Source organism: Ochotona princeps, chromosome 19, assembly GCF_030435755.1.
Source record: "Ochotona princeps isolate mOchPri1 chromosome 19, mOchPri1.hap1, whole genome shotgun sequence".
In the NCBI taxonomy this organism is placed as follows: Eukaryota; Metazoa; Chordata; class Mammalia; order Lagomorpha; family Ochotonidae; genus Ochotona; species Ochotona princeps.
Window position 1 is genome coordinate 48,818,914 of NC_080850.1, and position 18,690 is coordinate 48,837,603.

The 18,690-nt window shown below is 52.1% G+C and overlaps 1 protein-coding gene across 1 annotated transcript in view; it reads right to left on the reverse strand.

The window, feature by feature from the left end:
• Positions 1 to 3,482, reverse strand: part of YTHDC2 (YTH N6-methyladenosine RNA binding protein C2) — a 52,544-nt gene extending 49,062 nt beyond the window's left edge. The window contains exons 1-2 of the mRNA XM_012927329.3: positions 3,125 to 3,482; positions 2,464 to 2,554 (exon numbers count right to left, since the gene is read on the reverse strand). Coding sequence (XP_012782783.3) covers positions 2,464 to 2,554; positions 3,125 to 3,293 — 260 coding nt within the window. The 5' untranslated portion in view covers positions 3,294 to 3,482. The remainder of the gene's footprint in view (positions 1 to 2,463; positions 2,555 to 3,124) is intronic.
• Positions 3,483 to 18,690: the final 15,208 nt, after the last annotated feature.

Here is an 18,690-nt window from a genome sequence, read left to right on the forward strand (position 1 = left end):
GCTGCAAGCAGAGTAGCCAGGACACAAACTGGTGCCCATATGGGCACATGAAAGCATGCAAGGCAAAGATTTAGCCAACAGTCCATCATCCAGGCTCCAAGGGCTTTCCTTAAAAATTATTTCAGGAAGGCTTTGCAAAATTTTACCTTTGAACTAATTGTCTTTTCATTCATTCAGCATATATTAAGCACTTACTGTATGCCAGGTACTTTAGAAGCTGGGATTATAAAATATAGCAAGATACATTCTCTTTTCTCAACAAGGTACCAACTAAAGTAAAGGATCAAACTAAAACCTTTACACGGGTTGCTTAAGAATAATGTAGCCTGTACACGGAAAACCAACTCACACTAAGCAGGGGCAGCACCTTTTAAAATTTCATGAATTCAGTTTCAACACAGAAGGCAAGATAAGAAGACAGCAACAACCTGACAGTTTCTGTTTTAGTACAAAATTCTGCTTGTGGCTACCAGTGCTCACTTCTGTATCAGATGAACAAACTGTGGGTCAGTCACCTCATCACTGTGAGGATGGAGCATCCAACATAGTGTGTAAGATTTGTTTTACTTATTTTAAAGGCAGAGTTTACAGACAGAAATAAAGACAGGGACACACACGGAAGCTCCATCCACTGGTTCACTCTCCAAATGACCAAGCCAAAGCCAGGAGCTTCATGCGGGTCTCCCAGGGGGATGGGGGACGGAGGCACAGAGAGATGGGGCACGGGGGGATGGGGAGCACAGGGGCCACCTTCCCCTGGCACGTTGGCAGAGGGCTGGATGCAAGCCAGCTAGAGATCTGCTCTGCTGTGTAATACAACATGGCGAGGCAGTCGAGGATGGCCCAAGGCCTTGGCATCCTACACCCGCCTGGGAGACCAGAGGAGGCTCCGGGCTCCTGGCTTCGGGTCAGTGCAGCTCCAGCTACTGTGGCTGCTTGGGAAGTGAATCAGTGAACAGAAGATCTTCCTCTCTGTCTCTCCTCTTCTCTGTATATCTGACTTTGCAATAAAAATAAATAAATCTTTTTTTAAAAAAATCAATACAGAAGACAGTGATCAGTGGATTTAAAGTTAATCAGAAAGACTGAGGTCCGGTGTTGCATTGCGCAGTAGGGTATATTTCAAAATAGCAATAATAAAATTAAATAAATAACCAACTACAAAATCAAATTTAAAATGTTTTCACCAAAAAAATACACATTTGAAGTGATGGACTTTCCAATGACTCAAATTCCATAACATGCACATGCGTGAAAACATCACAACACACCCCATAAATATATTCTAATATTTGCCAATTTAAAACATAAGTATCAACAGCACTACATGGATCCCATCATCGGAATTCCCAAGCGATGGAGTGTGAGCATTCGTTAGTCTGGATAGTCCGAGTCAACGACCCCCAAGCAACGAAGCACCAGCTCAGGCTTCTCCTCTGTAATCCTAACTGTCCAGTTACTAACTTGGTAGGAAAGAAAACATCAAAACATACATTCTAAAGCTGACCATTGTGGTACAGTAGCATTCAAGAAAAGACGTTCTCTAAATAATTCGACTGTTATCTTTCACACATCAGCTCACCAGAAAGGGATTTTGCTCCCATCAACAATGAAAACACTCGGGTAGGGGCACTGGCCCAGTGGTTTGCCACGCGGGATACCCACATCCCCCTCCGAGGACCAGTTAGGACGCCAGCTCCTCTGCTTCCACTCCAGCTTCCTGCGAACGCACACCCTGGAAGGCAAGCTCTGAGGACTTAAGAATGAAAAATTTTTCTCATAAGCAATCAACTCCAACTTTTTTCTTGCATCTTACATTCTACCTTTGAATGGGTTCAAAGCTTCAACCCTAAACATGTCACTCTGGCAGTAAGGATTACTTCAAGGGCAACTGAGAAAAAGACTCAAGAAAAAACTGTGTCCTCACCCTCTTCAAGAGGAAGCGGAGAGTTCTCCTCCCAGAGCCCAGAGGGCACCTGGCTAGAACTCCTTCGCAGCCACTTGCCCAAGCACAAACTGCCACACCTACACGCCCAAAGCGCTTCTCCTCTATCTTGTCACTTCCTACACGTGTAGCAGTCTTCACTGTCGTTCCGCAAGCCCCAGAGTTGAATTAGGCATCATTCAGCTTTTTCCTGTGTGACCAATGCACATTTTGATAAATTTGCTTTTGCTTTGCAATCTCTTTTATCAGCCAAGTTTATAGGGTCTCAGCCAGTGAACCTAAAAGAATGGTGGAAAATTTTTCTCCCATGTTCTCTTTTTTTTAAGCTTGGAATAATAACGGGGTACCTAGGAAGAAAGAGCTGAATTTGGGAGACCTCATCAGTTCCTCTACATGCAAGATCATTAAGAATGTGATGACAAACGGTAATAACTATTTAAATACAGTTAAAAACAGGTCTCTCTGCCACACCTCTTTTTGGTAAACAGTTCTTTTAAATACGAAAGCTATCAGCTTACCCTTTACTTTTAGACACCAAACCCAGAGACTGGCTCAGTCGGTGGATAAAGGCTCTCTCAGTACTGGTCAAAGAAGAAGGAAATTCCATTTCTATATCGGAAAAAAGAAAACAACAACAACATGGTAGTATCAGTGTACACAGGCAATTTTCTTTCAAGCAGTGTACACACAGATACAAGGCAGAGAAAAAAACACAAATTTACGTTTTCTGCAACAAGTAGGTATTAACCCAATAATAACGCCCACCAGAATTAAACGTTAATTCCTAGAAGTGGCCGCTGATGCTGGGCCTGTCACTCCCCTTGGGGTCAGCTGGGTGACCGGTGACTCCGTTTCCCTTCTCCACGGGGGGCTGGGCGTCCCCCGGGCTCGCTCCCTGGCCGCCTGGGCGCGGGTCGCAGGTGACCCCGAGTAGGGGGTCTACACCTGGGGCCCAACACGAGATCGGGGCGTGACGCTCCCCAACCGCCTCCTGCCTCTCTGGGAACACACTTCCGGAGTGGAACTGGTGCAAGAAAAGCCCATCCGTCCGTCCGTGCACGCAGAGCTTTCTGTTTGTTTTCACAGCGCCCAAGTCCTTCAACGCTTCCTCGGGACAGGGCAGAAGGCTCGGCCCCCGCGGGAGACCCGCCTCCCCGCGCCCGGCGGCGGGAGCCTCACCTCTCTGGTCCCCATAGCGGAAGCGTTCCAGCGCGATGTTGACGGCGATCTTCACTTCCTCGTCGATGCGAATGTCCTTCAGCCCCTTGGCCCGGCCGCCGCCCGCCGGGCCGCCGCCGCCACCTCCGGGAGCCGGCGGCCGCGGGGAGACGCTGCTCGGCCGGGACATGGCCCTGAGGGGCGCTTCTCCTCGGCCCGGAGCCGCCAGGCTGGCTGGCTGGCAGCCGGGAACGGGCACCGCGGGCCTCGGGGCCTCCGCCGGGGCCTGACGGCTCCGCAGGCGGCTGCGCTGGGCCCGGCTCTCGGGAAAGCCGCCGGTCGCCACAGCAGCCGCGAAGGCCAAGGCGCCGGTACCGCCGCCACCTCAGCCGCGGCGCGGCGGGGCGCGCGATGTTGACGTCACAGCCGCGGCGCCCGCGGGAGGACTCACTGGCTCGCTCGTCGGGCCTCGCTGGTCAGGCTTCACTGCCCGGCTGGCCTCGCTGGTCAGGCCTCGCTCCCCACGGATTTACAGCCTTGGGAGTGTAAGTTCGCTCAGAAAGCCTGTCATGGCTGCTGCCGCCGGCTTCCGCTATGCTCTGAGGAGGTCTACTAGCGTCCTGCCCTCACGGAGTTGACACTCCAGTCACAGTAGAGAAGACAGCATGACCAGTTCTGACAAAAACGAGGAATTTTTCTTTAATGGGATGGGAATGGGACTAATCGCCCACCTGGCAGGTCACCTGCTAAATGCCCAGAGTCGCCGAGCCCGGACCTCCGTCTGGTCTGTCCGTGGGTGGCTGCGCACCAGGCGTGGCTGAGCACAGCAAACCAAGCCCAGCGCCAGCCGCAGAGCTGCCCCCTGCCCAGAACGTCCACGGATGCCTCCCTCACTCAGGGCCACTTGTTAGCGCTCTTAAAAGCAGGAAACTTGTTCACTCCTCCCTTGTTTGTGGTCTGATTAGCACCCGGAACTGAGTAGGCAGAAAACAAATATTATTTGGTATTTATACAATAAATATCTTAAAATCTGGGATTAGGATTGGCCATCTCTGTTCTTGGAAGCTTTCCATCATAATCCTTGAGCGCCTTACGTCCTTGGCTGACTACTGAAAGTTAGAAGCAGAAATAGATCCCAGGAGGATCTATAGATAGGCAGGAGGGTGGAGTTGACTGGTTTCCAGAACAAGATTTACCAAGAAAGGATGCCACAGAAAGCAGTAATAGCCTTTACTGACGCAGGTGTAAAACAAACCGTGTAACCCCTGGCATCTGTATACAATGGGCTTGGCAATCGGCAGCAGAGAGCAATTGCCACCTCATCTTCTTTAGGGTTCTTACAAGGAAGTCTTAGATCTAGAAATAATGATAATTTGGGCGCTAAAAAGAGCACACCCTAGAGACACACTTGCATGGATACTAGGAGTTTTATTTGTTTTGGAGACTGAAGGGAGTGGTAGGCCTTCAGTTGATTTGCCACTTATGATCCCTGTGTCCCATTTACAGTGCCTGGGTTCATGCCTTGGCTTACTTTCACCCGGCTTCCTGCTAACACACCCTGAGGAGCCACAGGTGCTGACTCCGGGGTCACTGCCATACAGGGGAGAGCTGGACCCCGTGATGGTTATGCACGTTTGTGGAAGAACAAGGTGAGAGATCTCTTTCTGTGTCTCTGACTCAGTTACTCAAATGTAAAGAAATATATTTTTTTCTTTAAAACAACAACCAAAAAAGAAATTGCCAGTGGAAATGTGTAAATTTAAATCTCACTTCCTGGGCCCGGTGCAATGACTCAGTGGCTAAATCCTCACCTTGCGTCCCCTGGGATCCCAAATACGTGTCAGTTTGTGTCTCACCTACTCCAGTTCCCATCCAACTTCCTGCTTGTGTCCTGGGAAAGTAGTTGAGGACGGCCCAATGCATTGAGACCCGCGTGGGAGACCTGGAAGAAGCTCCTGGCTTCGGATTGGCTCTGCTCCAGCCATTGTGAACACTGGGAGAGTGAACCAGCAGATGGAAGATTTTTCTGTCTCTCCTCTCTCTGTAAATCTGCCTTTCAAATAAATAAATAAATAAATAAATCTATCTTTAAGGGGAAAAAAATCTTATCTTACTTCCTAAAAGTAAGTTTTGGTAGGTTTCATTGACTTCCTTTTTATATAAAAATTCTTTACATATTAGAAATTTTCTAAATAAACATAATAATAAAATTATTTCCAGCACTAATTAGGCAATATGATTCAACTGGGAGAAAGCTACCTACTCCTTAATTTGAACTAGTTCTGTAGTCTGTCTGACTTTACCTCAGGGTACACAGCAAAGGAAACTAATTCTCATGTGGCCCGGGCGTGTGAAGGATGGACAGCCTTGGGGACTGCTTTGCACCCTGAGCACGTAAGCCCACTGTTCTCCCACAGTCACCGCATTTCCGGCCCTGCTTTGTGGTGAAGCGGGGCGGGGGGGGGGCACTGACAACCTCCTGGCAGACCTGAGACAGTGAGCAGAAACGCTTACAATCCAACCCTTCAGGTGTATCTGGGACCTGTCTGAGCACGAAGAACTTCGTCTTTTTTTTTTTTTTTTTTGAGACTTTTTTTATTTTTATTGGAAAGTCAGATATACAGAGAGGAGAGGAAGATCTTCCGTCCGATGATTCACTCCCCAAGTGACATCAACGGCCAGTGCTGCGCCAGGAGCCAGGAACTTCCTCCAGGTCTCCCATGTGGGTACAGGACCCCAAGGCTCTGGGCTGTCCTCGACTGCTTTCCCAGGCCACAAGCAGGGAGCTGGATGGGAGACAGGGCTGCCGGGATTAGATCCGGCGCCCATATGGGATCCCAGCGCATTCAAGGTGAGGACTTTAGCCACTAGGCCACCGCGCCAGGCTGAGACCTGTGTGTATATCTGACTTTGCAATAAAAATAAAATAAATCTTAAATAAAATAAAATGGTTTACTCTGATGTCAGTCCCCTGATTGGTTCCCATGGAATACCTCATTAGCATACACCTGAGCGTATGACCTTCCTGCTTTAGCAACACACAGAAGGCAGGCAGCCCTTTCAGGACCCCTCCTGGCTGCTGGAAACCTGCTCTGCCTTGCTGGTCCCTCCGTGTGCATGTGCCCCATTCCTCATGGCCACAAGACAGTGAAACCGGAAGAGAGAGGAGAAACAGCCACGAGGCTGCAGCGCTCCTCGGTGAGCCCGGTGGGCGGGAAGGGCCGTGACCCGACAGGAGAGGAGGGAGGGGACAGCTGTGGCACAGAGTTGCAGCACGAGGAGCTGGGACAAGGGAGCTGCCCCGTTTCTGAAGAAGACTTCGCCAACATGTCTCGAGGACCAGGCACAGACAGTACTCTTGCGACAACAGTCATCAGAAGGGGGAGTCAAGATCGACTGTGTCTGCTCCTCAGAGGTACTTGTCCTTCAGCAAGGCTCACTGTCAGCTGCACACACCAGGGCTCTCACCCGTGGGCAGCTGGCCTGGAGGGCCCAGAGGACAGGGTCCCTGAGCACCCCCTACCTGTTGGCTCGGCTACTGTTGGTGCTGCTCTCCTGTGTTCTTTCCATGAACTTGTTCCTGGCAATAAGGCCAAGACACAGCCTTGGTGCAGCTGAGGGTGTCCAGCCTAGGGGACTACCCAGGACTGAAGGCCCCTGGACTGGAACTGACGCGCCAATGAGCTCTGCATCCCGTTCCTTATTTTAGTCTTTTCCTATTTCGTGGCACCACTTTATGGTATTGTGCTGCAATGCAGACTCTAGGTTGCCACGGCTCAGGTGGGGTTTGGTACACAGCCACTGGTAACTGAGGGGTTTCTGGCTAGTGTGGTGAGGCGGGGGTCAGGCTGGTCCCCACCAGAAGAGACACCCAAGAGAATGGCTTCTGCAGCTCCAACGTCTCCGCAGGTCCCTGGCTCTGCAAACAGCTGGGCAGCCCCTCCTCAACTGCAAGGCCCACGTGCCAGAGGGGCAGCCCCTACATGTGACCCACCGCGCGTTTGCTACTGCTGCCATGGGCATTGCCTCTGCATCCCTTGCCAGCCCAGTGGCTGTGGCCCCTGCCTCACCCCATTCTGAGCGAGGGCGTTTGAGTCCACGGGTTCTGGGAAGAAACAGGGTCTTGAGTTGGTTTCAGTTTTCTAGAATTGGAAAGAGGGAGAAGTCACATGGTAACATTCCAGGGAATCATTAAAACTCTCGTAGGGAAGGACAGAAGGACGGCCCCGGGTGGTTCAGGAGACCCAGGGACACAGTGGGAATTGGTGGCTAGCTACAGCAGGGACAGAGTCCCTTCCTCTCTCTCCCTGATGCCTCCACACCCCGCAGGTCCCCCTGAACTTTAAAGCAGGACTACAACCAGGGGACGCTGCCTTCATCAAGATTAATTACAGAAATGTTAAGCCCTGCTCATTCTGAATCTATGAAATTTGTCCCACTACCCAAGGCTTGAAGAATTAGAAAATTACTTCCTGAACTGTTGCCTGCTCCATAGAAGGGAGGCGCAGGCCTTGAGCCCAGCAGTGCATTCAAGTCTCACAGCATGAGAATCAGGGCTTGACCCTAACCCCGGTTCCAGACTCCAGCTTCCGGCTAATGCGCACCCTGGGAGGCAGTACATGATGGCTGGGGGGCTGGGGTCCCTGCCACCCACCTGGGGAACCTGGCTGGAGCTCCTGACTCCCGGCTCTGGCCAGGCACAGCTGCTCTGACATTCAAGCAATGAATCAGCAGATGGGATGGAGTTCTCTGTGTCAAGTAGAAACTGCAAATCATGTCAAAGTTGTGCATGGATTTCAACATTATTTGCGCTAGAGTAATATTATCTTTTGACTCTATTTTCCGCAAAAGTTTTGAAGCAACTTTACGATATCATGTACATCAAAAATGGGATAATTTGTTCGACTCCAGATTTGCATGTTTACCTTCATGCATACTAGCACATTGGCCACAAGAGGGTGCTAGAGGCTACCTTTTGCTTGTGGTCCTAGGTCTTCAGGCAGCCTCTAAGCCTGGTGAACTGCTGTAACCTCAGCAATTGTCGTATTATAAAGTTGAGAAGGCAGTAACTGATGCTCTGTATTGACTCTAGGAGAAGCATCTACTAGTGTGTATTTTTCCTATTTCTTCTGTACGAACATGTGGCAGGAGATCCCAGCTGTGCAAAACTCAATCACGAAGGGCTGGAGTTGGGATGCCTCGCTTTGAGCTGCCATCTGAGAGGCTGGCATCACCAGGAGTGGCAACTGGCACCTCAGCTGCTCCACCTCCACTCGCGCTCCCTGCTAACGCCCCTGGGGAGGCAGGTGCTGCCAGCCTTGGGTCCCTGCCAGCCAGCTAGCTAGGATACCTGCGTCAAGTTCCTGGGTCGTGTCTGGCCTGGCCCAGACTTGGGTGTTGTGGCTCTTTGGGAAGTAAGCAAACAGAATATTTGTCTCCATATATATCTTTGCTATTCTGCTTTTCAAATTAAATAAATAAATCCTTTTTTAAAAATCTGCAAGCAACAAAGGTTATTGGTCGTTAATTACTGTTTTCATTTTTCCGAAGGTTCCAGTTTGTAAAGCCCAGCCAAAATGGACTTGTGGGTAGTTGGAGGGTTGGAAGCATTTTTGTTCTGTTTGACGATGTGTTTCCATCCCACAAAATAATGGTTTAATTTCCCCCACGGCCTGCTCAGCTGTTTGTAAATACTTTTGCTTTTTATTGACCCTTTTCTTCAAAACTCACAAGTCACTGAATGTGGGTCATGCACAGCTGAGTGCTGTGGGTCCAGTTCTTTTCAGTTTGTGCATTCTGAAAAGACATTTTTTAAAAAGCCATGAACAGGGCCCGGCGGCGTGGCCTAGTGGCTAAAGTCCTCGCCTTGAAAGCCCCGGGATCCCATATGGGCGCCAGTTCTAATCCCGGCAGCTCCACTTCCCATCCAGCTCCCTGCTTGTGGCCTGGGAAAGCAGTCGAGGACGGCCCAATGCATTGGGACCCTGCACCCGCGTGGGAGACCCGGAAGAGGTTCCTGGCTCCTGGCTTCGGATCGGCGCGCACCGACCCGTTGCAGCTCACTTGGGGAGTGAAACATCGGATGGAAGATCTTCCTCTCTGTCTCTCCTCCTCGCTGTATATCTGACTTTGTAATGAAATAAATAAATCTTTAAAAAAAAAAAGCCATGAACAGTCTAGCCTCCACATAGATTCAATTCACAAACACACTTACGTATGCACGATAGGTTGAGTGAGGTATTGCTTCAGAAAACGCGGCCGCTGTGTTTGAATGGGCATCCAGCATCACCCAGAGCCACAGCGTCAGAAGAACGGCCATCTTGGCGCCCTCCGAGACAGGAGTACTGTGGGAAAGCTCCCCCTTGTCAGGTGTCCTGGGGACGTTGGTTCACGTTGGATTTGGCACAGTGGCTCATGATTAACACCAACAGGGAAGGGAACCGTGTGACTGAAAGTCAGCTGAGGCTGGCACAAAGCCCTGTGGCCTGGGAGTCTGTTCTTGGCAGTTCTGTCCCAGCCCAGTGTCCGGAACAGACTCTTCTGCCACCTGCTGGCAGTGTGCTCACATGGCCTTTTCTTGGTGCCACCCCATAACCTCATCTAATACCAACTTCTTTCAGGAGGTTCTGTCCTCAACTACACCACACTGGAGGTTCGGACTTCAACACGTGGCTCCAGGTGAGGGCCTTCAGAGCTGTGTGTGATGCCAGCCTCGTCACACCTGCCCCAACAATCCCTCCTCCTGCCTCCTGCTTCCCTTCCAGCAGCGACTGCCCTGTCCCTCCAGGCGCAGGGGCACAGGGCTGGAGGCACTGGATGCGCCCCTGTGTCGGTACGCCCTTTCATTACAGGTGGCTGGAAGTCTCCAACAAGCGACTCGCACGTGGTTGTCTGGCAGTGGACATCCCTCCCAGGAGCTCCACTTCAATCAGGGTGTAGAAAGAGGAATGTCCGCAGCACAAACACGTCACTCTCCTCTGGCGTCCCTTCAGGAAATGCTACAGCTGCGGAGGAGTTTGCGAGTGAGACTCCCGTGTGCTCCAAATACCGCAGCAAGGGAGGAGGGACCGTCCCCTGTCCTGAGTGAGGAAGCACATGAGCAGGGGCAAGCTCTGCCCTGCCAGCTGTCTCCAAGGTCATGGGTGAGCGAAACTTCCACTGTGGCAAAGACGTAATGGCATTTTAGAAGCAGAAGGGACCGTTAGCGACCGATGAGGTCATTAACGTCTGGGAAATGAAAGGACACGGTGCAGTGACAAGACCAACTGCTCCAGCCCTGCCTCACTTCACCAGATGTCAAGGGCAGCCTCTGGCATCTTACACCTGTTAGCAAGGAGGCCGTCCAGCTGGACACTGCCTTGCCAGGAAGCTTTCGTCTTCCAGCCCTGGGCAGCCCGGCCACACTTTAAGTCATCTTGGGCCCCCAGCACTGGACTGTGGCTTCCAGTTAAAGCAACTGCACAGGTTGACTTGCTGACCGTTACCACCCTACCGCCTCCGTTCGTAATTCGCTCTGCAGCAAGCTCTGGTACGGCCTAGACAGGCTGCGTAACCGTCAATGCACCGCCGACATAAAAGGCCCCCGTGTTACACCTACAGAGGCCCCCCGAGAAGGTCTCTGGGGGACAGAGACTGGCTGGCGGGCCGGCGGGGAAACGCTGCAGGGCTTGAATGCCTGGTGCACAAGGCCAGCAGCCCCATCTAGTGGCCTTCTCGCTGATAAGCATGATGACGGGGCAGGTGTCATTCTGGAAACTGAGGTTGTCCGGCGAGGCCACGTGAGTCTGAGGTGACATCAGCCCACGCTGGATCGACAACAAGAATGAATGATAAAGCCATTCCAAGAGAGGTTTTCAAGTTTGCACGGCAATTTCAAAGCCCAAGATATCAGAATAGTAGGATGAATTTCACACAGCCTGTTGTCACCACGAATCTGTTCACGAATTTTGTTGTCGTTTAATGAGAGGCAGACACACACAAAAACCTTCCACCTGCTGGCTTGCTCCTCCAACGCTGTCAGCAGCCACGACTCGGCCAGGCCGCGGCTCTGGGCCTCCTGCAGGATAGGCCGGGACCCAAGTGCCCGAGTTGCCCGTGGTGTGCTCCGCCAGGCAGGGAGCTGGACAGGAGGCAGAGGTGGGACTCCGACGAGGCCCTCCAACGGGCAGCGCAGGTCTCCCCAGTGGGAGGTGACCCTGAACCACAACACCCACCCTTGATCCCTGTGCACCTCTGGGCCCCGTCCACCATCGCTTCTCATCATCGCTTATGGGGTGGGTATGCCTGGAAACATGTCCCTGTTAGCTATACAGTTTGGAAATGGAATCCTCCCTTAACCCTACTGTCCCTTTGGAGGCATTTGCAAACAGGTGGCTAACGTGTTTGACTTGGAAGTCCTCTCTCCGGCTCTGGAAAGCATTTTTGTTTCTGCATAGCCCTGGTCTTTTGGAATACAGTGTAGGAGGCGCGTGCTGCTTGGCGTACCTGTCTGAGCACCGCTGCTTGGGGGAGCACACCCTCCCCGTGGGCCTTAGGTCTCCTTGTTTGTGGGCGCTCAGGGAGCAGAGTCCATCAGGCCCAGCTGAGAGCATGTCTACAGGCAGACGTTGCGGCACCGTGGCTAAGATGGTTGCATCTTGTATTGGGTGTGGGGTCCTGGCTGCGTTACTTCGGATCTAGCTTCCTGCTAATGTGTCCTCAGGAGAAGGCAGGTGATGGTTCACACGCTGTGCCCTGTGCGCTTGTGGGGAACTCAAGCAGGACCGCTTGGTGTGAGCATTTAAGGGGACCAGCAGATAGAAGACCTCTCAGATTAGAGAGAGAAATGATTAGATAGAGAGATAGATAAATAGATAATTTTGCCTTTCAAGCAGATGTAAAAATAGATGTTAAGAAAATGAGAAAATATTCCATACTCAGAGAAATGTGAATTGACTGTCTTCACGTTTCTTTACAGTGATGCTAATGTTAAGTACAAAACCATTGTGTGAAATCCTAGGCCATGATTGGTGCTGCGTCATTCGTTTGTAAGAATTGGTGATTGTCTCCTGGCCAAGTGTTGACAGCAAGTATCTGGGTGAATGGAGACTTTAAGGTGGACGCTGTCAGTAAATGGACCTTGGAAGAATTTCCTCAACCTTGGAACAACGAAATCAACAACACGTCAGAACTACCAAAATCACCTGGGCAGAACCCTCAGAACATACTCCAAACTGGGGACCCTGGGATGACATTGAGTGGGCGTCCCACATTCCCAAGTACTGACGCAGTTAGGCTGTTGGGAGCAGCCCCCCGTTCTCTCCTCCCTTCTTCAAGATACAGGAAGAAAAAAAAATAGTCTCATTCACTTCCTCCCATTCCTCAACCTTTCCTACCCTAGTCAGTGGTCCACATGGGTTCCATCTTCTCAACTATGTGAACATCATCAAAAATAAAATAAAATAAAATATATATATGTATATATAATTAGTGGCTGTAGCAGGTACTTCTCAGTAGCTAGAATTGAGTGTGCAACTTAGGTGTATATTTACTTACCGTTCAGTTGTCCAACGTGGATTCCAAACCAATAAAGTCATGGGTTGTGGGTGCTCACGGCTGGAATACCTGCCTTGTGTTACAGCGTCTCTGGCTCTGGCTCCCGCTTCCGGCTGATGGGTGCCCTCAAAGGCACAGTGATGACTCAGTTGGCTTCCCCATACAAGAAGGGGAGCCCTGCTCCGGTGCTGATCCGCCCCTGCCACCACGGATCTGAGAGTGAACCAGTACGTGGGAGACTTCTCTATGCTTCTCAAATAAATGAATTTAAATAAATTTTTAAATGTGAGAGTTTTGATTGCCAGTGTTTTTTGACCTGCTCACTATTTGCCGGAGTGTCTTCAGTGCTCTGTGTTTCAGTCCTCATGGCAAACCTGGAAGCACCTGTTGTCTGCATATCAAAGATAAAGAGATTAAGAGCTGGGTAAGTGATGTGTGGCCAGCTTGAACCCAAGCGATGTGACTATAAACCCAGCCATTAGCCACTACCCCACGCCAAGGTCTGCACAATTAAGCCAGCAAGAGAAGCGTTGCATCTGTGTGTAGGCGGTTGGCAGGACTGACTAGGTAAAGCTGTGAGTCGTTGGAGCGGTGCCTAGCTCGCAGCACACTGACTGCCACTGCTGCCTGGCAGGTGGGCCCAGGGCCGCCAGAGGCCATGCTGGCCTTGTTCCCGCTGGAGGCCTGCCCTACTGACTTGGCGGCACCCGTCAGGGCAGGCCTTACCACCCAACCTGGGTGGCTCTTTGAAAGTAGATTCAAGTCCCAGGTTTAGCCAGCGGGACAGCTTCCATGCCAGGCTGTGTGCGAGCACACTGAGAAGCAAGGTTTGAGATGTGTTTCCTAAACATCCGAGGTTGCCACCTGTCTCGTGTGGTTTGCTGAATGGTGAAATACCAGGGACTGCTGCTGGGTCTCCTGCGTGGATGTGGGGAGCAGAGCCCCAAGTGTTTGAGCCATCTCCCACTGCTTCCTCAGGCACAGTAGCCGGGGGCTGAGCTGGAAGTGAAGTGGCTGGGACCCGAACTCTTGCTCGTAAAGGATGCCAGTGTCACAGACTGACACCCCCCCCCCATTGTGTTGCAACTTTTAGCACTTTCTGCTAGGTGTGCTGTAGTTAAGATGTTAACGGGGGCTGATATCAACACACCAGCTTATGGGGAGCCATGTGCAGTGGACATTTCTGTCCTAGCAGAAGTCAACGTGCAGTAGTCAGCATGAACAGACACGTGTCCTGTAAGACACGGTCCAGGGACCCACGCATCTTCCCCTTGTGGCTCTGGTATCTGTGCCATGTGACCTCCAAGGTGGCTGGGATGTGGAGAATCACATACTGGGGCTTCGGAGTGAGGCCTGGGTGATGCTTGTCCTTCTTGCTCCTCTTCCTCGCCCAACACCCAGCCGAACTATTTCACTGGGAATCACAAGGAGCTCTCTGTAGCCACCCACAGGTCAGAGTCCATCCACCCGGGCTGGCCATGCCAGGTGTATCCCGACGTGCCGACCCCTCACTTGCTTCCTCCTCCTTTGAGCACCATGTGGGTATGCAGGGGCCAGGAGGTTCCATATCTTGGCTTGTTGGCCGCCACCACCAGGCTAAGTGATTGAAATGCCTGTGCCTTCTCTCTGGCTCCTGGACCCAGGTGCCTGCTCAGTGACCAGGGAAAGCTGGGAACATGACTCGGGCACCAGTGACCTGCATAACCTGGAGCTGCAGAGTGGATCTGCCCCCCAGAAGCTGCTGGGGTGTGGCAGAAGCCCTGTGCCCTGGCACATGGCCCTCCCTGCACCAGCAGCGGAAGCCCCACCCTGGAACGGCTTGGACCAAGGACGCTCCCTGGAGCTGGCCAGCACAGTAAGTATCGTCCAGTTGCCAGAATGCGTCTAAAGGCCTGAGTGTTCCAAGCAGGCGCTCAGCACAGTCCCCTCCCAGCAGTGCCCGCTCACTGGCACTTAGACCGGGTTCTGATGTCTCACAAGGCCTTCTGGGTAAAGTCTGTAGCTGGTGCACATTTAATTACTGGGATCTCCTGACACATCTTTCTGCTGCTGGGATACCCCTGGACTCCCCAGACCTAATAGGAAATACTTTTTTTTTTTAAATACTTATTTTTATTACAAAGTCAGATATACAGAGAGGAGGAGAGACAGAGAGGAAGATCTTCCAACCGATGATTCACTCCCCAAGTGAGCCACAACGGGCCGGTGCGCGCCGATCCGAAGCCGGGAACCAGGAACCTCTTCCGGGTCTCCCACGCGGGTACAGTGTCCCAATGCATTGGGCTGTCCTCAACTGCTTTCCCAGGCCACAAGCAGGGAGCTGGATGGGAAGTGGAGCTGCCGGGATTAGAACCGGCACCCATATGGGATCCCGGGGCTTTCAAGGCGAGGACTTTAGCCGCTAGGCCACGCCGCCGGGCCCAGGAAATACTTTTTTATGTATGCTAGTATAGACTAAACTTATCTGAGAAACAGAGGGAAAGTTTGGGCACTGTTTTGTTCATGATTTTGAAGTACTGTCTGCATCCTCTGCAGAGCTGATGTCCAGCCAGAGCACCGTGGTGCCCATGGCCGCTTGTTGAACTCATGACAGCCATGCGGGCCCCTGCTGCGTTAACCGCCTGGGCCTTCTCCCCAGGACCCCTCACACATACACTCACATGGGTCAGTGCCAGTGAAGCCAGTGCTGACCTGGCACAGTGGGCCGGCACTGTGGCCACTGGCCTCTCCAGGATCTGTGGTGATGGACTGGAGTTTTTGCCACACCAACTGGGAAACACTGCTGCTTCTGCCCTTTCCCTGGAGCTGGTCCCTAGGCCCCGAAGAGAGTGGGCACCAGCAGTCGGCTGAGACACCAGGTGTCTCTGACCACCAGTTTCCCCACCGGTTCAGGATGTGTTCTCTCAGCTACTGGCTTTGAGCAACGTCCGCTAGGGGGCAGTGGTCCACAGCCAGACACCTGCCACCGGCCCTTCCCTGCCTGGCCTTGGCTGCAGCGGAAGGCAAGGGCACTCTCTCTGCGTGCCGTGGCCCCCAGCGTGCACACACAGCACATCAGGGCAACGTGCCCCTCCGTCCTGGGAGTCAGCCAGGTGGCTCTTGTCCCTGGGGCTTGGACTGTTGAACTGCTGTTAGCATCCCAATGGCTTATTCTGTGAAGGAAAGATGAGCGAGAAATAGGAAATACACATTGCTAATCTGGGTAGCAAGATTTTCTATCTTTATACTTCGTATTTGAGAATAAAGTCATGAATTAAGAGTGAGAAGGGCCCGGCATTATGCAGTCTAATCTACTTGCCACACCAGCATCCCATATGGGCAGCAGTTCGAGTCCCAGCTCCTCCACTTCCAGCTCCCTGCTTATGACCTGGGAAAGCAGTGGAGGATGGCTCAAGCCCTTAGGACCTTGCACTCGTGTGAGAGACCTGGAAGAAGCTCCTGGCTTTGAATCAGCTCTGGCTGTTACAGCTATTTAGGAGTGATCTTCTTTATGTGTCTCCTCTCTGTGAGTCTGACTTTCCAGTAAAAATGAATAAATCCTAAAAAAACAAAAAGGAGAAGAATGTATACAAATAGAGTGATGTACAGCTGTAGCTTACATTGTAGAGGTGTTGAAAGAAAAGCCTTAGGGACAGGCGTCTGGGGTAGCAGTTAGGACGCCTTGTCCGTGACAGAGTGCAGTCAGGGCTCACTCGTCCCCCCGATGCAGCCCTGTGCTCACGCACACCCTGAGAGGCAATGAGCAGTGGCTCTAGCAGCCGGGTCCCTGCCACCCCCACGGAAGACCTCAGCTTCTGGAAGTCCCACCCTTTGACTTGTGCCTGACCCGACCCAGCTCCTGTAGGTCTTTAGGGAGTGAACCAATAGAGTATGGTCTCTGCCTTTCAAATAAATGGAAATAATTTTTAAGGGGCGGGGGAAAGCTTTAGATGGATGAACTTTAGCAGGCTAAGTGAGCAGAACTGGGTTCACAAACTGGACCTCCTGCCCTCAAGCCCAGGGCTCTGCAGCCAGCCACGTGGGTGGGCAGCCTTGGTGGACAAAGCCGGAGGGGACCAGCCCACTGTGCTGCTGGTGGCTCTGACCTTGCATGGAGCTCAGCTGCTGTGATCATAGCAGACTCAGCTATTTGTTAGAGAAGTGTAAATTAGCCTTTCTGCCGCCAGTGTCCTTCCCGAGAGGGCAGCTCCATCTGTTAGGACTCACGGAGATGTTCTTGGCCAGGTTTCATTCACCAGAGGCAGAGAGGCACAAACTGCAGCCAGCAAGGCTGCAATGCTCCCACAGAGGGACGAGGCCCCTCAGAGCTGCCCGCTGTCCCGCCCCCTCGAGCTGGGGCCGAGGGGATGGGCTGGGAGTGGACGGTGTAGGGGCGGCGCAGCTGAATGGCCGAGGGTAATGGATTTCAGGAGGAGAGTGCAGGGACGTGACAGATGCCGGGGGATTATTTATGAGCCTGGCTTTGATGCGATATGTGGAGCCTAGAAAGAGGATTTGCTCTGGAGAGAGAGAGAGGCCGTGTTAGTTCACTACGCTTGCTCTTCAGTATGGGAGGAGTTAAGATGCTGTTCTTTGCCTCTCTGCGGGAGGTTGGGGTGGGAGGAAGGTGACCTGTCCCCTTGCGACAGCCCCTGCTCTACAGCCTGCAGACGGAGACCCTCTGCTGTACACACACATGTGAACACATACACACATGTATATGTGTGACTGCGACCCATGTCAGACACCTGGGTGGAGCTCTCCGACCCCTGCTTGAGTCTGGCTCAGAAGTGGCCATTGCAGAGTGTGAACCAGTGGAGTGTGAACCAGTGGAGTGTGAACCAGTGGAGGAAAGAGCTGAGTCTCTCCCTCTCTCTCTCACTCTGCCTTTCAAAAAATGTACAAATTCATTCATTCATTCATTCATCCTAAAAATAATAAGGTGCAGCTCTGGGTCAGCCTGGGCTCTTCTGTCCTGCTTAGGTGTGTGGCATTCAAACCTCATCCCACCGGAACACGTTTTGCCTGCGGGTGGCTTCGATCAGGAGACATGCGCATTCACAGCCACAGGCATACACGAGACCCTAACTCAGGCGGTTGCTGCTTGCCTCCCGGCCTGCCCCATAGCCAGCTATGCTTCAAAGTGGGTAAAACTGAATGGGTATTGGCTGTGGATCAATAGGTTGAAATTCCTGGGAGGTTCAGCTGCCCAGTGGCCTCTTCCCTGAGCCAAATGCAGGCTTCCATTCAGGAAAGTGCCTTCAAGTGATGCCCCCGTTTGCATTGGGATCCGTGAAGTGACCAACTCCGGGTTGTTCAGCATGCACTCGCTGTGGAGACGCAGGTTGCTCTGGGCCACGGTGTCTGGGATCTGGGGTGGCTGCTTGAGTGGAAGTGTGAGGAACCCTGTGGAAACAGTGCTGCGGTCGGGGAGGCAGAGCCCTCTGTCTTCAGGTCAGTCGGGAGAAACTTTTGGAACGAAACTCAGAATTCAGGGCTGGCGTTACGGTGCATGAATTAAGCTGCCACATACAACACGGGTGTCCCTTATGGGAGTCCTGGCCTGAGTTTTGGCTGCTCCGTTCTGACCCAGCTCCCTGCCACTGTGCCTGAGCGTCCACAGAACACCGCCCGAGTGCTTGGGGCCCCAGCTTCCACCTGACCCAGACCTGCTGCTCTAACCCTGCGGAGAGCGAACTGGGGGAGGGAGGAGCTTTCTTGCTGCCCATTTCTCCCTCTCTCTGTTGCTCTACCTTTCAAATAAATAAAAACTCTTTTAAAAAGGAAACAGAATTTACTTCTCCAAACACGTTTTATTTTGAAGCTGAAGATTCAGTTAGTGTCTGTACTGTGAATTATTAAGCTGCTCTCCACTAAAGTGGTTGCTGATGAGGGTTTGTGGGGAAGGGAGCCCTGGAATTCCTGCCCGGTATTACCCTAACATGCCTCTTTTACGCTGTAGCTTACTCATCATACTGGGAGATGCTGAACTCTTCCCATATTGAGCAGTCCCCAGCTTTTCTTTTCCTTTTCTAATAAAATGAGCAGGATGACATCAAGTGAACGCCTGTAAA